Source organism: Carassius carassius, chromosome 37 (assembly GCF_963082965.1).
Source record: "Carassius carassius chromosome 37, fCarCar2.1, whole genome shotgun sequence".
NCBI classification, from domain to species: Eukaryota; Metazoa; Chordata; class Actinopteri; order Cypriniformes; family Cyprinidae; genus Carassius; species Carassius carassius.
The window spans coordinates 7,366,477-7,388,262 of record NC_081791.1 but is presented as its reverse complement, the minus strand read 5'-3'; the positions used below and the strand labels follow the sequence as shown (position 1 = coordinate 7,388,262).

General features: G+C 37.1%; 1 protein-coding gene across 1 annotated transcript; it reads right to left on the bottom strand.

The window, feature by feature from the left end:
• Positions 1–4,632: 4,632 nt before the first annotated feature.
• Positions 4,633–19,472, bottom strand: LOC132117906 (alpha-1,3-mannosyl-glycoprotein 4-beta-N-acetylglucosaminyltransferase C-like). Its single transcript, XM_059527265.1, has 4 exons — positions 19,324–19,472; positions 17,000–17,114; positions 13,439–13,553; positions 4,633–5,993 (listed from the first exon to the last, which is right to left on the bottom strand). The coding sequence occupies exons 2-4, from the start codon at positions 17,099–17,101 to the stop codon at positions 4,846–4,848; spliced, it is 1,365 nt and encodes a 454-aa protein (XP_059383248.1). The 5' UTR covers positions 17,102–17,114; positions 19,324–19,472; the 3' UTR covers positions 4,633–4,845.
• Positions 19,473–21,786: the final 2,314 nt, after the last annotated feature.

Sequence of the window (21,786 nt, the reverse complement as noted above, 5' to 3'; positions counted from 1 at the left end):
TTTAATTTTTTTTAATCTTTTTAAAGAATGTTGGATTTCTTCCTAAGTGTGCACTTACATGTATAGAATGTTCTACATGAATGACTAAACTATTTAAAAAATAATAATAATTACTGTCAGTCTGTTGCAAAACCTTCATCTAACTGATTTTTTTTTTACTTTTATAAAGCAGTATGTGAAAAGAGTTACATGTTCATGTTGCTTTTATCTTCTATTTTACAAACCCGATTCCAAAAAAGTTGGGACACTGTACAAATTGTGAATAAAAACAGAATGCAATGATGTGGAAGTTTCAAATTTCAATATTTTATTCAGAATACAACAAAGATGACACATCAATTGTTTAAAATGAGGAAATGTATCATTTTAAGAGAAAAATAAGTTGATTTTAAATTTTATGGCATCAACACATCTCAAAAAAGTTGGGACAAGGCCATGTTTACCACTGTGTGGCATCCCCTCTTCTTTTTATAACAGTCTGCAAACATCTGGGGACTGAGGACACAAGTTGCTCAAGTTTAGGAATAGGAAAATTTTCCCATTTTTGTCTAATACAGACTTCTAGTCGCTCAACTGTCTTAGGTCTCTTTGTCGCATCTTCCTCTTTATGGTGCATCAAATGTTTTCTATGGGTGTAAGATCTGGACTGCAGGCTGGCCATTTCAGTACCCGGATCCTTCTTCTACGCAGCCATGATGTTGTAATTGATGCAGTATGTGGTCTGGCATTGTCATGTTGGAAAATGCAAGGTCTTCCCTGAAAGAGACGATGTCTGGATGGGAGCATGTGTTGTTCTAGAACTTGGATATACCTTTCAGTATCGACGGTGCCTTTCCAGATGTGTAAGCTGCCCATGCCACACGCACCCATGCAACCCCATACCATCAGAGATGCAGACTTCTGAACTGAGTGCTGATAACAACTTGGGTTGTCCTTGTCCTCTTTAGTCCGGATGATATGGCGTCCCAGTTTTCCAAAAAGAACTTCAAATTTTGATTTGTCTGACCAAAAAACTGTTTTCCACTTTGCCAAAGTCCATTTAATCTGGATCAGACCAATCAGGTGAAAGTGGCCATACTATTTAAGGACTCTTATTTTGATGGGTGTAATGTTATCCTAATGATTCTGGGTTCTCCTCTCCCTGGCGTTTCTTGTTTCTCTTGGCCGTTTGGTTAGAGTGAGGCTGGTGGCAGAGTTCGTAGGTATGATTGGTGACATACTAAATTCTTTGATCACTTGCAACTATGGAATTTGTGTGTGTGTGTGTGTTACACTCAGATATTGCTACAAAAGCAGGTGTGCGAATGCTAGCTGTTGTATTGAGACTTGGCACTTTGTTGGAGTAACCATGTAGCTTTGCGTTTTGTCTTCATTCAACCTTAAATGGAAGTATGTCTCTCCCTTTCTCACTCATGGGGTTTAGATTGTAGGTTAATGCTTTGGTTTTTCTTTGTTAATGTAAAGGCGAAATGGAATCACAGTCTCTAAGCTGATCCCTTGCTGAAGACCCTACACGTGACACCGCTGCTGTTTTGCTTATGGGCATTTTCATTTACTTTAGTTTATTTCTTTAACAAACAGTGTTAATTTGCTGTTGTCAACTTATTGTACAATTTTTTTATTTTCTGGTTTGGTCCAATGCATTATACCGGGTCAATGTAAAGGTTATAGTCCTTAGTTTACGGTCTTGAACTTTCTGGTGCTCTCCAGGCACTGCTGCTTGTGCCAGCTGTTTCCTGTACTAATTAGGAGGCCTAAGTACTAAAGTGACCATGTCCAGTGTTTTGTAAAAAATATTGTTATTTTTATTTTTTTTATTCATTGTAGTTTGTAATTTTTGGTTAATGTTTATTCTCTTCTCCAGGAGCCAGTGAGGACTCGGTGTGGAGCAGGGGAGGCTTGCCACTCTTCTTTGTGTGCTGCACAGGGTGCTGTGGATGTTTGTGTAATCTTTCTACAGGGTGTGAGTGCTGTGGTTGACTTGGTGGGTTTAGATGATCCCCAGAGTTGCACCCAGCCTGCCCTGTTCCCACCAAGCCTGGCCTTGGAGAATCACTTTTATAATCTTGTGGGTATGTGCTGGAAGAGAATTGTTTTTTTTTTTTTGTATTGTTACTTGTGTCTCACTTAATTCCCTGCCCTCAAATGGTAAGACGTACTTGTGTGTCCTTATTGGGAGTATTTCCCTGGCTCCCCACCAGGGTGGTGTAGTCTGATGAAACTAGTTGTGACTTAGTAAAGTTCAAGACCAAGTAATATCCGCCACACTTAGATCATGTTTTAGCCAGCGATGGCGAATAGCACGCTGGACTGTGTTCACCGATAATGTTTTCTGGAAGTTTTCCTGAGCCCATGTTGTGATTTCCATTACAGTATCATTCCTGTATATGATGCAGTGCCGTCTAAGGGCCCGAAGATCACAGGCATCCAGTATGGTTTTCTGGCCTTGACCCTTACACACAGAGATTGTTCCAGATTCTCTGAATCTTTGGATGATATTATGCACTGAAGATGATGAAAACTTAAAACTCTTTTAAATTTTTCTCTGAGAAACTCCTTTCTGATATTGCTCCACTATTTTTCACCGCATCATTGGGGGAATTAGTGATCTTCTGCCCATCTTGACTTCTGAGAGGCTCTTTTTATACCCAATCATGTTGCCAATTAACCTAATAAGTTACAAATTGGTCCTCCAGCTGTTCCTTATATGTACATTTTAACTTCCGGCCTCTTATTGATAACTGTCCCAACTTTTTTTGGACCGTGTAGCTATCATGAAATCCAAAATGAGCCAAAATTTGGCATGACATTATCAAATGTTGAAAGTGACACATTTTGTATGTTATATGTATTCTATTGTGAATAAAATTATAAGTTTATGAGATTTTGTAAATTCCATTCCTTTTGTTTTTACTCACCATTTGTACAATGTCCCAACTTTTAGGAATCGGGTTTGTACTTGTGGGGACATCTGGTCCTCATAGCATAGGATACCAGGTACGTACGCACGTGCATGTACGTACACACACGCGTACATACCTGATGTATTCACTCTTCTTTCAAATTGTTGTGCTGTTGCCTTAAATTTTCTTATTTTAAGTTATACAAAATAGAAGCATTTTCATCAGTGGTTTCAAATATATACAGTAGTGCACATACAGTGATATGCATTTAAATAAAGACTACCCAGTATAGTTAGCATGCCATTATCTCACATTCGACCCATAATGCAATGTGGAGTACCATCCTGAAGTTGTTTATTTTGCAATAACGACCATCAGACTGAAAATGAGTCTGCTCATTACACTGCCACTTAACATGAAGCACAGGAATGGACATGAAATATAGATTTGAGTCGAACGTATCTAACAATGTGAGGAGAAAAAAAGAGGAGAAAGTGCATGGGAAACATGAAATTAGTTTAATTGGCTGTCACCAACAAAAGTTGTGTATACAGTTTAGAAAAAATATGGAAAACTATAAGAAGAGATTACACTCACATTCATAGAGTAAAAACATCTGTTTGTGATTCTGAGTTCAGTAATCTCTGAACAACAGTATACAGATGCTCTTTCTCACTGTCTGTCCCTGAGGGAGAGAGAACATATCAACCATCAATACCACGCAAGTGAGGTTCAGTAACACACACATGCTGATCTGATTGTCAGAAACACAGTACATGCAATACAACTTGACTCTTTGGTATAAAAATCTATCATTTTACACAAATACTGAGCACACTTAAGTTCATTTTAACTAAGTGTTTGGTGCTGGTTTACCCTACATTATGTGAACAAAATGTCCCCACAAAGATGGCAATGTCCAAAATTCTTGTGGGGACATTTTTCAGTCCTCATGGGTCTCCATGAGGAAAACAGCTTACAAATCATACAGAATGAAGTTTTTTGAAAATCTAAAATAGTAGAAAGCTTAAAGGGATGGGTAGGTTTAGGAGCAGGGTCAGGGTAAGGGGATAGAAAATACAGTTTGTGCAGTATAAAAACAATTATACCCATGGGATGTCCCAATAAAACATGGAAACCCAATGTGTGTGTGTGTTGAATGTAAACTAGTATCAGCACTTTTCCTCTCATTGGTGCTTGGAGTGAGGGAACTAGGGAATTGTCTTTAGAGTCATCACCCCTAGGGGGCGGAATTTACAAATATCCTTTTTTTTTTTTTTTTACAAGACTTGTAAATGTCAATATTTTGACTGTAAAATGCTCTGAATCCTTGCATCCTCTTTACCACTCAACTACACAACATCCAGGCCATGTCTTTTATAATAAATTATTAAAACTTTAAATCCTCATACTTTTTAGGAGTTCAAATTAGGGTTACTATTGTGAGGTAAAACTTAAACCATAAATAATAATAATAAAATATCAAACTAAATTGTGATGAAAATTATACAGACACATTTAGTGAAATAATAAAACGTACAAAAAAAATCCAACAACACTAAACCTTCCCCCTAAAATTAAAACAGAAAATATAAAAACAAAATACATTCAAAATATTAACAAAAACCATTATCTGAATTAAAAAAACAAGTATTGTTAAAAGTTGATTTTAAGTTAAAAGTAAGTTTATTAAAATGTCTTTCATTTCTAATATCAAAATAAATATTGTACAACGGGAACAGAAAAATAAAAATAATTTAAACATAGTTTCCTAAGGAAAATATAGTATGCCTAAACATATATATCTTGTTTTAAGAATATTTATATTAAATTATTTTATCCAGTGTAATGACATCATTCCCTCACATACAGATTAGCATGTGTTTATTTGAAAGATTCAAGCCTTTGGAAGTCATGATAATAAATGCACAGCAGCAGTATTTCATGTGATTTGGTCAGCTTTAACAGTCCAGACCTGGATCTTGCGTACGACAACCCAGGTCTTCTGTGCTGCAGTGACTCGGATTCGTAGACATGCCACGGTTACCTGCACAAACTTCTGGACAGCCGCTTCATTTAACTGGCCTCGCTGAAGAGAACCCAGCTTGTCAAATCCGGAGCACTCCACCTCCGACTCCTTTCTGACCATCGTTTTTCCAAGTTCCACATCAGCATAGGCCAGCTCATCTTTCCCATCCAATCCTGTTACTATTTTGACACGGGAGATCAGAACAGGTTCATGAAAGACCACTAAAATGTAATTTTCTGTGCTAATAGGAGAAACACCCCAGAAATACTCCAAGCCCTGGCTGTAAGCTTTGTCGACGGTATTGCTCTTATAGGTTTCAATATTCGTCCTAATGTCTGCTGGAGGGTTATCAGCAACTTCTTCAACAAAGTCCTCATCCTTGAGACGATTGAACGTCCCCTTAAACGACGAGTAAGTGCCCATGTGCTGAAACAGAGATGGGCGGAAACGAATGACTTTGTCTTGCATCAACAATCGGTGAAAATGCGACAGCAGGAAGTCGCAGGGCATCTCTTGGTAGAAGTTATAAAGGAATCGGGCAAGAATGGGCAGATCTCTGGACTGATAGAGTTTTCCGATGTAGCCCAGTTTGGAGAATTCTAATGTGACCCACTTCGAGTTGCCCACAGAACCGATGTGCTCACGTATACTGGAGAGAAAGTTCTTCGAACAGCTCACGTCATCCTCCAGCATGACATAGTATTGGGAGAGATTACTGCTAAAATGGAGCAAATAGGAGTAGTCCACATTTTGCTTCGAACGGAAGGACACGCGGTCAGGAGCGTCATTGAAGTTCCTCTTCAGTCCTGTGAGGGGAGGATAGTTGTCTTTGTTGGCGTGGATGACCAGAAGTTGACCCTTGGACAGCCGCGTGTGGAATTCATCGCTAATCTTCTCTAAAGTCTGCTGGATCCAGCTCACATCGAAGTCTGCAAGAAGGACGACGACGACCATTTGATCCAGCTCTTCCTCTGAGGAGGCCGAGAAGATTGACTTCAGAGTGTCCTGAAGATAACTGCCCTTTGCCCTCTTCACAGACGAGAGCCCCACCGTCAGGTACTCTGAAAAATGAGGAAACAACAGGGATGTGAATATACAGCTCTGGGTTTCACCGAGCTCACAAATTCTTATTCAAGATTTTGCCTTATTTTTCAGAGAGAGCGAGAGAGAGAAAGAGAGAGAGACCTTTAACACACCTTCATTATATATTTACACTACAGACATTCCTCATAAACATCTATTTTCTCAGATGTACAATGATAAATACGTACACATATACCCACTCAGAAACTCATTCTCATAGACGTAACAAAGTATTGAATAAAAAGTACAATCCTCATTTAAACAATTTTTTTTCCCAAGTCACAAAAAACCCCTCATAAATTTAATACCAGCTCATTTTCAGAATCCACTGAGCACAAAACATCATTCAAAGCCCAAATTTCAATAAATCTGTCCAGATTATTCATTAGTTTAAAATATGCAAACTCTGCCTTGATTCTAGTTGCTATAAGAGTCTTTAAGACCACCTCAAGACCTATTTCCCCCTCTCCTTTCAGTTTTTCTTTTCCGTGTTAACCAGATTGCCATTTTTGCTCCTCCAATCACAAAATTAATTAACGAGATTTTTTTCCTGTCTGATGCAACATATTTTTTTCCAAAAATGAAAAATTCATTATTAAAAACTACCCCAAAATCTCTAACCCACCCATCTAAGATCTGAAACAATTCTCTTAACCGTAACAATATAAAAACAAAAGACCTATTGATTCTTCAGTGCTACAAAAAGGACATTCTTTCCCTACAGTGGGGTCAATGTGTGCCACATGACTGTTTGTAGCTACAGTGAACAACCCTCCATTGGAGATCCGCAGTGCGTTTCTCTATAGGAGCTTTGTATAGGGACCTCCAGCGTCTTCTAGGGCAGGGGTTTTCAAACTGTGGGTCGCGACCCACTCGTGGGTCACGGAATGGAACAAGGTGGGTCGCACAAAGTCACTTGGCTGCAGCTAATTTTGCGTTTCAATGACACACAGACACTAACACAGTTCAGTCTAGGGCTGCACGAATGTGACGAGTGGGGCGGGGCCTAGTGCCATGGGAACAGAGCTAGGCCGGTGGAGTGATTGGGAAATGAGCAACACTCACCGGTCTCAAGAACCACGGAGGAGATCGGAAAGATACAAAAGAGGAGCGATGACAGTGAAGGACGAGAGAGGACCAGGCCTGGGTTTTATTTTGTGTTTGTTTTTTATTTGTGCACGGCAGTCATCCGAGAGGGGCTGTCGCGCTGTTTTGTGTTTATTTGGTTATTAAAACTTTGTTTGATTGTCCGCCGGTTCCCACCTCTTTCCACGAAGGAGTCATCGAGGCCCCCCCCCCCCCCGGCAACTCACTCCAGCCCACCACATCGAGCACCCTCGGCGGCAGACTCCTTCGCCCTGCTCGATGGCACTGCGGATTCACCCCAGCGGCGAAGGATCTTCGGCAGCGCGCCCCTCCTTCCTCCCTGGCTTCGGCACCAGTGTAAAACATTAAAATCTTCACAATCACAGGAAGAAGGAGGCGGGAACTGGGAACCCACTCATCACAACGATATAGCCCACCAACATTAATAATGAACTGCAATATCCTTAGTGTGATTTTCAAATTGCAATTAAGTCCGTGTGCGTTGCGTGTTTTGAAGGTCTCAGAGCAATGTCATTAAAAGGTTCAATCGGTCTTTTTTTACCTATTTCACAATTATTTTAATCTCCAAACTGTTTTAGATAGTTCTGCTTTGCTTCTTATGCTTTTCTAAAAAAGTGTTGGATTGTGCTCCGTTCTCGCCGACACACACGGAAGGATCATGAATGCAACAAAACACAGCAGCGCAGATCACACTTCACTGGAGTGAGCCTGCTTCACGTTTTTATGGACACTACATATTTTAACGCCAGTAAACAAAAATTAAAACTTGTAAATTTGTAGTGAAATTTTCAGTTGTACTCTAAAATAAAATGGTTATTTTTCTTAAATACTTAATTTCTGTCATAAAAATTTTAAGTAAGATTAGGTTTAAAGTAATTTCACTCGTTGTTTTTTTTTTTTTTTTAATATTTTGGTGGGTCGTGAAATATATTACACTTGTCTAGGTGGGTCGTGGAATGGAAAAGTTTGGGAACCACTGTTCTAGGGGACGAGTCTGGCCCGAACAAATCTGACCACTTGGTCTCTTTACAGTCTTTGAGCACGTTATAATGGGACACGTTAACGCAAATATTGTACAGGGCCTTTTTTGAGACAGTCTCAAAACCTTCCAGCACAGGAGTCCTGAAGTGTAGGAGAGAACCTTCCTCTGGCTCTTGATCCACCGCTGCTGAAACTTCCACTTGGGGAAAAAGACTCCCTCTGTTCTGTTCAGGAACCTCATTTTCTTCTGAGCTTAAATAGGGGAAAAGTCCATGTTGGCCAATTTAATCAAAAACAATTGAACTTCATACTTGAAAATATAAATTTTCCTCAACACAGCACCCGCTGTATCAGCCCAGCATGGCTCCGCATACAACAATCTTTGTGCTACCTGAAGTCGGAAAGTCTTTATTCTGTGTTTAATGTCCATCAGGCCTTGTCCTTGTATAAATGAAGATAATTTCATTAACAGATCTCTTGCCACGGACAAATTTAACCAGCTAGTAAATGCATATCCAGGATCTCTACCAACACTGTCCCCAGGGAGTCCACAGCAAGAGCTCTTAAAGTAAATCCCCCAACTCGGACAGAAATAATTCACCAACCCTTTCTCAAACTAAAGGCAATCTTCAGTTTAATCCAGTATAAGGAGGCCTTGTCCTCCCTCTTGAATAGGTAGGAAAAGTACAGTAGATTTTCTCCAATGCTACCCATCCCAGAAAAAGTCAACTAGTTTTCTTTGCAGCTCTTCAACCACACTTTCCGGGGGATACCCCCAACAACTTCAAACTCTCTCTTCCCCATTTAACTCCCCCTGAAAGCACAGGAGGGGTCCTTCCTTGCCAATTTCCTAATAAATATTCTTCACTCTTTTCCCAATTTACTTTAGCTGATGAGGCCTTTTCATAAATATTTAAAGCATTTGTTAAATTCATAACATCTGTATCACTTCTTATAAAAACGGTGATGTCATCAGCATAGGCCGAAAGAATGATTGGCCTGTTTTCAAAACCTTTCACTATAAACCCTTGCAATTTCTCCCTAAGTTTATATAGTAAGGGTTCACTTGCTAGAGAGTACAGCTGTCCTGACAAAGGACAGCCTTGTCTTATATCTCTATGAACTAAAACTGGACAACTTAGCCCACCTCCAACCTTTAACAATGCAGAAGCTCCAGTATTGTAAAAGTTTGATACAAGAGATAAAATTCTCACCAAAACCAAAAGCTTTAAGAGTTTTAAATAAATACAGATGATCAACTTTATCAAAAGCTTTCTCCTGATCAATTGACAGAAAACCCACATCCTCATTACCAGCATTTGCTAAATTCATTACATCAAGCACAAGAAAAAAATTGTCCATTATTGTTCTTTTTGGCACACAATACGTTTGAAAATCATTAATAACATACTCTAAAAAATGTTTTAATCTATTTGCAAGACATTTTGCTAAAATTGTGTAATCCATGCACAGTAAAGCCACTGGTCTCCTGTTCTTTAACAGTCCAAGGTCACCTTTTTTTGGCAATAAAGATAGAACCGCTCTTCTACAACTTGTCGGCAGTTCATTTTTCGTATGAGAAACTCTAAAAACATCAAGTATATCATCTTTTAAAAGAGTCCAGAATTGCTTATAAAATTCAGAAGGAAGTCCATCAATGCCAGGGGACCGGCCATTAGAAAGTTTTTTTGCCGCCTCTGATATTTCGTCCAATTGAATATCGGTATCTGTCTCTGATCATCGGTGAGCTTTGGCAGATCTCTTAGTAGGTCGTCCATGCAGTGAATGTCACAGTCTCTTGCTTCGAATAAATCAGTATAAAAGTTCTATGCATAGTTTCTCATATCTTTTGGATTAGTTGTTTAAGTCCCATCTAGTAGTTTCAAATGTAACATGAGTTTTCTTTGTCCTTCTTTTCACTCCAAGTTGAAAAAGTATGAGCTCGAATCATCTTTTTCTCATATTGAGGAAAAGCGGGCTCTTATCAAAGCACCTTTTGCTCTTTCATTGAACAGGGATGCCAAAACAGTCCTTTTTTCTCTCAATTGATCCCCTTCTTCTGGATTTTCTTCAATAATTCTTTCTTTGATTTCTGTTATTTCTCTCTCAAGTATTTTAATAGTATTCTTTACAAGTCTATTTGAGTGGGCTGTGTAGTTCTGGCAAAAAAAAAAAATATTATTTGTGCTTTTCCAACCTCCCACCATTGCACTAAATCTTCATAGCCACTTTTGCTCTTGCCACCAAAATAATCTAGACCAAAATAACCCAAACTTATCACAAAATATAGAGTCATGTAATAATTTCAAACTAAAATGCCAATAATAACTAGAATGCTGTGACTTTTTTTAAATTCATTTCAATCATGCACAAATGATGATCAGTAAAACCATTTGGAAAAATATTGGCTTTTAAAACTCTATTAGAATTATTTTTACTTACATAAAACCTATCCAACCGCGCAGCACTAATATGATCATGAGAGGCTTTAACCCATGTATATTGATTTACTGTTGGGTGTTTCTCCCTCCAAACATCAGATATGTCATATTTCCTTATAATACTGCTTAATGAATTAGCAGACTGGGGATACGGTTCTTCACCATTTCGGTCTAGTGTAAAATCTAAGGTACAATTCCAGTCAAACCCAAGAATTTTTAGTTCACTAGATAATTTTTCACAAAATTCTACCCTTTTGGCTCCATTATTAGGTGAGTAAACATTTATGAAAAGAAAGGGAAATCCCATTAACTCCGCCTGTACAATCAAAATTCTGCCCTTATCTATCTCATAGGAAGATATATTAGTCATATTAAGCTTCTTTGAAAATAGAATTGCAACACCTCCACTTAGATTTGAGCCTTGACTTAGAAAGATCTTACCCTCCCACCACATTTTCCATTACCCGAATAGCTATGAGTATCTTGAAAAAAAATTATATCTATATGTTTGTTTTGAATCAATTCATACAGAGCGGCTCTTTTACTATAATTCCTTCCTCCATTAATATTTATTGTCCCTATTTTTATGCTCTCCATGAAAAGAGAAAAATAGAAAGACAAACAATCAGAAGAGAACAGAAAGGAAAAGAAAAAAGTACCCTTTGTGTCTTAATCATTATGTATATTGCTTTTTAACCCATTCTTTCCCTTCGCGTAATTTTGTCACAATTTTTTTTTCAGTCTAAATCTAACTCAGTTCTTCTAATCCTACAGTCTTCTGCATTTTACCTACTGATCTCACAAATCTTTCAACATCAGGAAAAAAAGTCTTGACATCAAAAGTATTTTCCAAAAGTTTCATCCAAGAAGTCATTAATTTCTTTCTTTCGCACAGAGAGAGAGAGAGAGAGAGAGAGAGAGAGAGAGAGAGAGAGAGAGAGAGAGAGAAAGAGCGAGCAAGCTGGTGAACAGGAAGAAGCTGATGGAGCTGGAGACAAGGGCGAAGCAGGGTGGAGCTAGAGACCAGAGTGTAACTGGAGACCAGGGCACAGCTGAATATCCGGTTGGAGCCTGTGCCCACAGTAACTTCAGCATTGGATGCACCACACTGGATGCCAGACTCGTCTGCCACAAAACAGGTCCAGGGACTGAGACCGGCTCCGTGAGTACCAGAGCTGTAGCTGTATAACGGTTACAGTCTCTCACGGTCAAGGAGGATCTGCTCAGCACAAACTCATTAAATGTCCCTTGAGAACCATCGTAGGAAAATGATGTGCAGTGTGGTTTAGCGAGTCCAGAGTGATAAAAAGTAATCAGATTTATCCAGGAAATGAGTGTGATAGGCTTACCATAACTTGCATCATACACTTTTTAATTCACTCTTCTCTGTCATCCCTGCTTATAAAACAAAGTCCTTTTAAAGAGCCGATCTTGCCAAATGCTCTTGTACTGGCAGTTTTGTATGCAGTGAGAAAAGCTACTGTAACGTGGCCAGAGAGATTCGATTCCTAGAGTTAATAAATGACTATTACTATACTATTTTATATTAATTATTTTTATATTTCAGTCTCCTCAGTGGACAAACAGACTATTTTAATTCTAATATTAATTCTGCTGCAGTTATTTCTGAAAGCTGATCTAAATATTTTACATTTATTATACCCCCATTTTAATCTGCTACAACTACAAGATGACCACAAAGCTGATTCAGTCCAACAAAGACAACACAGGGAACATGTAACAAAAATATTTTAAATTGCAATAATATTTCACAATATTACATATTTTACTGTATTGTTGATCTAATAAATGCTGCTTTGGTGAACGTAAGAGACATCTTTCAAAAACAAAACAAAATCTTTGTATATATATATATATATATATATATATATATATATATATATATATACACACACACATACACATACATACACACACTTAAAAACTTGATTCAATGACTGAAAACATCTATTTTGACCTTTAATCAGTTTAAAAGTGGCAAAGCACTGCATGAATGTGTTTATTTTGCAAAAGTATTATTTATGCAGTATTCAAAATGAACATCACATTTCAATTCAATTCAAGTTTATTTGTATAGCGCTTTTTACAATACAAATCGTTACAAAGCAACTTTACAGAAAATTATGTTTCTACAATATTTAGTAATAGCTTATAAAGTGGTGACTGTCAGTTTGTGCACGTATGACAGGATTTGTAGAAAAATTAATAAAAGACGTAGTCAGCCAGATGATGAACATTTTTAATATTATTAATAATTATTATATGATGCAGTCACATTTGTAGCAATATTTGTTAGTTCTGCTGTTGTACATTTAATCGCAATTCCTTTAGTGATGCTGTAGCATAATCTTCTAGATACTGTTGAACCTAATCAAATCATCAACATCAAGGGTGTCAAACTTAAAGGGGTTGCTAAACAAGACGTTGATAAAAATAACATTATTTTGTGTAATGCAATGTGTTTATGTGGTTTAAATAAAAAAAATAAAAAACACATTCTTTTCTGAAAAGCGAGGTGTGCTCTGATTTGCCAGCTATCAACCATTTGACGTGGTTGACTCTTAACTTTGATAAAAGAATATCTCTTTGGATTTGAGACTTCTGCAACTTCACAGATCTTCTTCTTGCACCAAGAGCTTGAAACACTCCAAAGAGAAAGGAAAAACTAAATCGCATCATATAAACCCTTTAATTATGGGAAGGCCAAACCCTTGCAAAGTTTAGCTTCAACCTTAAGTAAACGCAACTAAAGTAAATGCAATGCCAGCTAATCAAATCCTTCAGTCTTATTTGAAAACTACAGGTATGTGTTTGTTAGAGCAGAGTTTGACACCACTAATCTACATGTATGTAGATGTAAATAGATAACTTACTCTTGAACGGCTTGAAGACTCCTGCCAGAACTTTAATGGAAACATTGAAATGCAGGTAATGGGCCTTAAGATCTTCCACCCAAATCTCCTTATCCCAGATCCAGGTCAGTGACCCCTGTAGCAAAAAAAAAAAAAAAAAAATATATATATATATATATATATAGCTGCAAGCAGTAATTACCAGGGTTCAAGCTCTTAAGGCATTTAAGCACATAAGGAAAAAGTCATTACATACTATTTAGCAAGGCTGTAACCACAAAAAATCAAAACATCATATTTCTATGGTAAATTTCCTGGATTTGCCAAGAATACTTCATTAATAATGAAGTATTCTTGGCAAATCCAGGAAATTTACCATAGAAATATGATGTTTTTTAATGTTTAAGACTGTTATAGTGCCTCCTGTTTTCCAATCTCCTTTGCATTCTCATTTAGAATTAACTTAACTTTGCATGTTTGTTTAGAATCACCTGTCGCATGTGCTCAGCAGGTTTTTTGAAGTTTAGAGTTTTTCTTTAGGCTTTATAGGATTCTGGGTTAATCTGGATAGGCCCTTTTTCTAAAGGAGCCCATCATAGCTTGCCAAAGGATGAATTCCAACATTTGTTTTAATAATTATTGACCTACAGAATCCAGAGAATTGTACTGCAGTGTTTTTTGTTTTTGTTTGTTTTGTTTTTTTCCAGGTTGAGCAAAAAACCTTGGACTAGTTTGCAAAAGTATATTTTTTAAATCTTCTCAATAATTAAACAAACAATTTGATTGACAGCAGTGGTTCTTGAGGCAAAGTTGTCCGGAATGAGGAGTTCTGCAATATGATATGAATAAGTTGCCAAGCTCCAAATTTTTTTTCCCTGTGACCTCAGATTGAGAATCAGTGTTCTGAGTTTGGCAAAGATACCTCATTCATTTCAGGAGTTATATACATTTTACTATACGCGTCCCTGCCCCTTTCAAACATTTTGGCACCCCTTTGCAAGGGTGACTTGAAAATTCAAAATTTTTTGATAATTATTGGTATTCACTCTCCAGAGAATCTTTCCGGATTGGTTCAATTCAGGTGAAAAATTTAGGGCTAGTTCACAAAAAAAGTTTTTTCAAAATATACAAAATACCCAAAATAATTCCCCTGTCTCACGATCGAATATGAGACATGCCTTTTGTCCAATCACTGCAGTGACAGCTTTTGTACTTTCTTTTTTCTTTTCTTTTTTCAGAGAGTGTAGAGAACAAACATGACAGGAAGTTCAACATTTGGCTGGTTGGTTTCGGTTGTTAGTTTTCTGTTAGTTTCTTGTAACCACACCATCATGTAGATAAATGGCCTATTTCCTTCACTGACAACCATTGCAGAAACCATGTATATGTTCTAAACCTTTTCAGAAGTTACAGTCAAAAAAAGATATATGGCTTTTGTCTTGATGCTTCATACATTTTATAATTTTCTTTATTTCAAACCAAACAAAGATACTAATCTGTTTTTGTGAAATGTATTTTCATGTCACTATTCTCTTAAACTGCTTTTTAATGTAAGGGGAACAATTCTCACTGTTGTGAGAGATGATGTTATCAAAGTTGACAAAGAAAATTCTGTTTTTAAGTTTCTTAAAATGATACTCCAACCAAAAATGAAGGGGGGGGGGGGGGTATTAATATTAAGCAAAAGCGAAATCTGTGGCAATGCATTCAGAATCCACGATCAGCGAAAACGAATCTTTGAAAAACATTAACAAAAATGAAGCATATTTGAAGAGCCTGTTACATTTGTGCAACTGTGTTAATTTTTTTCATTTTCATTGTGTTTTTCTTCTTTTGTAATGGCATATTTTTGATAGTTTCTGAAAAAGTTACGTTCAGTTTTATAAAGTTTCGTTCATTTTTATTGAAGCAAATGTAATTCCATAGATCTTTATCACTGTGTCTGTCACTTGACTCTGTTCCTCTTTCAGCTTGAACTGATTGTAAAACTAAGGACATTAACCCCTTACTAGTCACCCCCCATTTTTTGGCATGGAGACAGAAATGACATACCCAAAATAAAAAGGTTTCTGCTCATGATTCTTTCTGACAAGATACATAATCAACATTTGTCCACAAAGCTGACACTTCAAAGTTTACTGTTCAGGAATCAGAATCACTCAGACTGTTATGATAATAGAGATATATAAGCTCAAACATAAAAACAAAACAGCTATGACACATTATCCGCATTATTCTTTTATCATATGTTTTTATTCCACCTTTATTAGCCTTTGTTGTGGTATTTCAATGTTTACAGAGCCACCAAGCAGCGATCTCGCTTTAATCTCAGTATGCATTTAGCCCTTATTTATCAAAAGTCTTACTATAAAAATACAACAAAACATTTTCTTACGACCTCACGTGAATTATTGTGACAGAAATGCTTTATGAAGAAGAAATGCACCCGCTATTAGTAGCATTAGAGCTAACGTTAGCATTAAGCTACATCAGACAATTTATGAAATTATTAGTACAATTTTACTCAAAAAACCCTTTGAACCCCGATCGAGTGTTTGGAATAACTTCCTTTTGCGATCACGGGCTGAATTTGGTCGTTTACTGTTGTAAAAATATGCTATTTATAGCCTTTTACATTGCTACACAAGTTAGCATTTCAGATGTACATTGTTTATATTTTCTAAAAAAATGTCCCAGATCTCAAGAAAATCTCATACCAAGCTTTTCTATCGTAATCGCAGGTTTATTATTCTGATTTTTCGTGTGTACAGAGGTGTATCAGTGTTCTTATGGGCAGATAACAACCAGGAAGTGTACAGGAAGCATGTGACACGACGGTTTTGGGACTGTCAGATTGACAAGGCGAAGGACCAATCAGAGTCTGTCTGACACACAGCATGAGCACTGAGGAGCAAACACACAGACAGCGCTGGGAGAGGCTGTTTATCATCAGATCGCGTAAATCAGTGGAAAATGAACAGAAATGACGATTCTGTCTGAAGAAATATGAAGTAAACATCAGTAAATATATCCAACTGTCACTGCAACAATGTTTTATCAAAATATTGGTCGAATATCAAAGCTAGAGTCTTTAAACTTTCAAATGATGCACAGTTTGTCCAGAAAAAGTAAGAGAATGAGGTTTAACATGCTGTGAAAGTGAAACAATAATAACTGGGGCCATCGATGATCTTTGAACACAGAGGGGTTTTAACTGTCTTTACATTTATTTTGAAAGATGAAGCTCGTGATTATGAAAGGGGTGTTACATTTCTGACGAATGCTCACGGTGTTCGTCCAATCACAATGCTCTGGGTCAGTTGGCCAATCAGAGCAGACTGCGCTTAACAGAAAGAGGGACTTTGTAGAAAACAACGCGTTTGAGAGAGACGGGGCATAGAGGACCTACAATAATGTACAGTATTTGAAAAATAAATGATAAATAATTGAAAAACACGTAATAATGCACATCAACATATTCTGTTACACCAAATACACAAAATAATGATCTTTAAAAAAGCATCATATGACCCCTTTAAGTCTCAATATTTTAATAATCATGCTATTAGAACAAGCGAATACCTTGAAGTGTCCCGATTCTGCTCTCTGCATGTAGATGTAGACCCTGGTCAAAATGAGAAGACCAGCTGCTAGGAGGAAGACTTTTTTCAGATGGCATCTCATCCCACACCGTCTTCTGTTAAGACACACAGGCACTTTAATATTGTACCCCCAACATTAAACACAAATGATGGGCTTCAACTCCATATGTTGTTTTTTCAATATGTTTGATTGTGTTTAATCAGTAGCTGCATTGTTCAATTATTCACATGACCCAGTTTGAATAATTAATGGCCGATTATGAACTATTCAGCTCACGCATTCAACACAGTTATGTAGAGCAGCAGAACAGTGCTCCTCAAACTAGCAAGTCACCATCCACACAGCAGGGAAAAGTTGCAAAGGGAGTGTAAAAATGTAGATGTCGGTGAATATGAACATATTTACTCTGAATAGATATCGCATATCAGCAAAAGTCAATAATGTCCGATTTCAAATATATTCTAAGGATGCAAAATTCAGTTCTTGTTGGGGTTTTATTTTTATTATTTTTTTCCCCATGAATCTGAGACTTTCCTTGTTTAATACTGAACTGTGCTGAGAAATATAGCATATTCATATTCATTTAGTGACAAAGAATAGCTTACTAATTCAATTCTATATAATTTTTTTCTCCTGTCATGCTCATGTGAAGCCAAGACCCTGGTGACTTTCCCTTGGTAAAACAAAAACATGTTTACATGGAGTACAATATTCCCCTGCAGGAATTACTGTAGGATACCTGTGCAATGCATAAGCAAATGGTCTGGTTAGTAAAGCAGCATCACCACAAGGACGAGTTAGACAGCCATTAATAAAAGCTTGTTTTCAAAATCTTTAGCAGTTTAAACATGGGTAAAATCTCTTGCTCTGTATATTTTAACTGTAAGTTCTTTAATAGCCTATAAACATGTTTTCCCCAGCATGTCACTGTTTGCTTTCCATTGTAACTCCCAAAAACATTGTACAGTATGTAGCACAGACTGTACTTCACAGACATATCCACAACATGTCCTATTTTAATTTGAAAACCCAGATTAAGTTAACTGTGGAAGTGATGTAAAAAGGAAAAACTTTCAAAAGCCTAAAAAGTTACAGGGTACTGGCTTTGTGGTGAAGGAATCACTGAATGTTTACTGGAAATGGATTTGTCATTATGTATGTTTACAGATAAAGCATGAAACACTGCCTTTCTTTAAACTATGACTCACTGTTTCTCATGAGCAAAGGTGAACTTTGCCTCCACACTATTACCATTATGCTCTCTATTTGCATTGGATGAAAGCACACCTGGTTCCAGAGCTACATCATTTGTTATTTCGGAGTAGATTACAAGTAAGCAAACAGAACAATGTGTAGAGAGTAAACAAGGCAAACTGGTTTTAGGTTGTTAGATACTACATGTGTGTGAGTCTGGATATTAACCATGCTCCTAAAAACCAGGTTCATTTGCAATTTAAATCAGATAGGGCAGCTGTTTTGTTTAAAAGCCTCTATAAGGTTGCATAGATGAAATGAACATTCTAACCATCTTTAAGCCTTTATATTGAAAGCTAACATATATGTATGTGTGTGTGTGTGTGTATATATATATATATATATATATATATATATATATATATATATGAGGTATTATTATTGTAGAAGTAGACTAGTACAGTCAGTCTCTCATTGGAGTTGGGGTTAATTAACTGTCACTCACGTTTTTGAAGATAGACTTGAATGTGCATGATACAAACCTACATTTTTATAAATTAATGACTGAAAACATTTTTTAACATAATATTGATGTACCATTTACATGGTAATGCCATGTCTGATTTTAAAATGGGTTTTAAAGGATGAATTGTGAGATTTTAAGTTTTCAGTTGATATGTGAGAGAAAAAAGGCAACGAAGTCTTTTTTTAAACAAAGGTCAAAACTCCTGTTATAATGTAGATTTTTGAGGGTGCACTCTTGTCATAAATTAATCTATTATTTTTCCTACATCATTTTTAACAAAAAAACATTGGTAAAATATATATTTGGGAATTAGACCTTTCCAACGATATATATATAGTTTGTCAAGATTCGATTAGATTGGATTGTAATATAGTGAAGTAAACGTATGCATCCCGTATTCGGGACGGGGTGAGGGGTTTCAATGATGTCTTATTTCTAACGGCGAATAAAAAGTGATCTAATTTCACATTTGAAATGCAAAGATGTTAATTTCGATAAGCCTGAATTCCCCATTCGAACGTTCGAAAAGCACCTATTACGTCAAAAAATTCTAATCTAATGTAATTTGATGAAATCCACCTACCTTTATATCACCTACAGCCTTGTACAGCGGTATAAAGCCAACTTTCAAAATGATATTGTATGTAAAGCGAGAAACCCCGGCGTCTCTGGAGTTCACACGAGTTAATTCACTTCCTAGTGTTCTTTGATAGGCCTTTATTCCCTTCAGTAGTGTGTCATCATAATTCTCGAGCCGCTGTCGTGAGGAGTGGTTATTGTTTGGCCGAGCAAAGGTTGGATGAAACTTGTCACAAAGGCTGTTGAGAGAGTCATTTCCTTTTCAGTCAGTGGGAGTTATAAGCGTCGTAAAAATAAATGGTGTCATAAATATAAACGGATTTTTAACTACATAAATAAATGTTAAACTTCTTTATTATCCCATTGTTTTACTGAAGCCTGTATAAATTTGAGTAGAAGCCAACATCTCACTTCTGCTTTTTCACTTTCTGCACCTGCATTATAATCACACACACACACACACACACACACACACACACACAAACACACACACGAGGTTTACAGGAACTCAGCCTGAGCGACATATACAGGTGCTGGTCATATAATTAGAATATCATCAAAAAGTAAAACTTGTATATTATATTCATTCATTACACACATACTGATTGATTTCAAATGTTTATTTATTTTAATGATTATAACTGACAACTAAGGAAAATCCCAAATTCATTGTTTCAGAAAATTAGAATACAACTTAAGACCAATACAAAGAAAGGATTTTTAGAAATCTTGGTCAACTGAAAAGTATGAACATGAAAAGTATGAGCATGTACAGCACTCAATACTTAGTTGGGGCTCCTTTTGCCTGAATTACTGCAGTAATGTGGCGTGGCATGAAGTCGATCAGTCTGTGGCACTGGCTGCTCAGGTGTTATGAGAGCCCAGGTTGCTCTGATAGTGGCCTTCAGCTCTTCTGCATTGTTGGGTCTGGCGTATCGCATCTTCCTCTTCACAATACCACATAGATCTTCTGTGGGGTTAAGGTCAGGCGAGTTTGCTGGCAAATTAAGTACAGGGATACCATGGTCCTTTAACCAGGTACCGGTAGCTTTGTCACTGTGTGCAGGTGCCAAGTCCTGTTGGAAAATGAAATCTGCATCTCCATAAAGTTGGTCAGCAGCAGGAAGCATGAAGTGCTCCAAAACTTCCTGGTATACGATGTGTTGACCTTGGACCTCAGAAAACACAGTGGACCAACACAAGCATATGACATGGCACCCCAAACCATCACTGACTGTGGAAACTTTACACTGGACCGCAACATGGATTGTGTGCCTCTCCTCTCTTCCTCCAAACTCTGGGACCCTGATTTCCAAAGGAAATGCTAAATTTACTTTCATCAGGGAACATAACTTTGGACCACTCAGCAGCAGTCCAGTCCTTTTTGTCTTTAGCCGAGGCGAGACACTTCTGACGCTGTCTGTTGTTCAAGAGCGGCTTGACTCAAGGAATGTGACAGCTGAAACCCATGTCTTGCATACGTCTGTGCGTAGTGGTTATTGAAGCACTGACTCCAGCTGCAGTCCACTCTTTGTGAATCTCCCCCACATTTTTGAATGGGTTTTTGTTTCACAATCCTCTCCAGGGTGCAGTTATCCTTATTGCTTGTACACTTTTTTTTTTCTACATCTTATCTCTCCCTTCGCCTCTCTTTTAATGTGGTTGGACACAGAGCTCTGAAAACAGCCATCCTCTTTTGCAATGACCTTTTGTGTCTTGCCCTCCTTGTGCAAGGTGTCGATGGTCGTCTTTTGGACAACTGTCAAGTCCGCAGTCTTCCCCATGATTGTGTAGCCTACAGACCTAGACTGAGAGACCATTTAAAGGCCTTTGCAGGTGTTTTGAGTTAATTAGCTGATTAGAGTGTGGCACCAGGTGTCTTCAATGTGGAAACTTTTCACAATATTCACATTTTATGAGATACTGAATTTGGGATTTTCCTTAGTTGTCAGTTATAATCATCAAAATTAAAAGAAATAAACATTTGAAATATATCAGTCTGTGTGTAATGAATTAATATAATATACAAGTTTCACTGTTTGAATGGAATTAGTGAAAAACTTTTTGATGATATTCTAATTATTGACAAGCACCTGTATATCGTAAAACAGTTGTCAAACGTATTTTTCACTACATCCTACACCTCGCATAAAACAAACAAACAAACAAAATATGCACTTGAATTCACACTCGGCCTCTGTGAACGACAAAGCCTCAATTCTTTGATTTGATTGGCCATCTGAGATCAAAACAGAATAAAAAAGACAAATAAACAAGCATAAAAAAAACTATTGAATACAGAACTTAAAAAATACAATTCTTTCATTTTTGTTCATATTCTTCAAAATTGATAATACAACATATTGCAAGTATATTCATGATAAAGGCACCTGCTTTATATAATAACTCACATATTTACTATAAACAATACTGTTCATAAACTAAAAACTAATTTTACAGTACAGTA

Bases quoted from the DNA above. Each gene is read 5' to 3' on its own strand.
- LOC132117906 (XM_059527265.1), bottom strand. From the start codon at position 17,101: ATGAGATGCCATCTGAAAAAAGTCTTCCTCCTAGCAGCTGGTCTTCTC. The intron at 13,554-16,999 runs GTATTCGCTTGT...TTTTTGCTACAG, and splicing joins CAGAATCGGGACACTTCAAG to GGGTCACTGACCTGGATCTG. The intron at 5,994-13,438 runs GTAAGTTATCTA...CTCATTTTTCAG, and splicing joins AGTCTTCAAGCCGTTCAAGA to AGTACCTGACGGTGGGGCTC.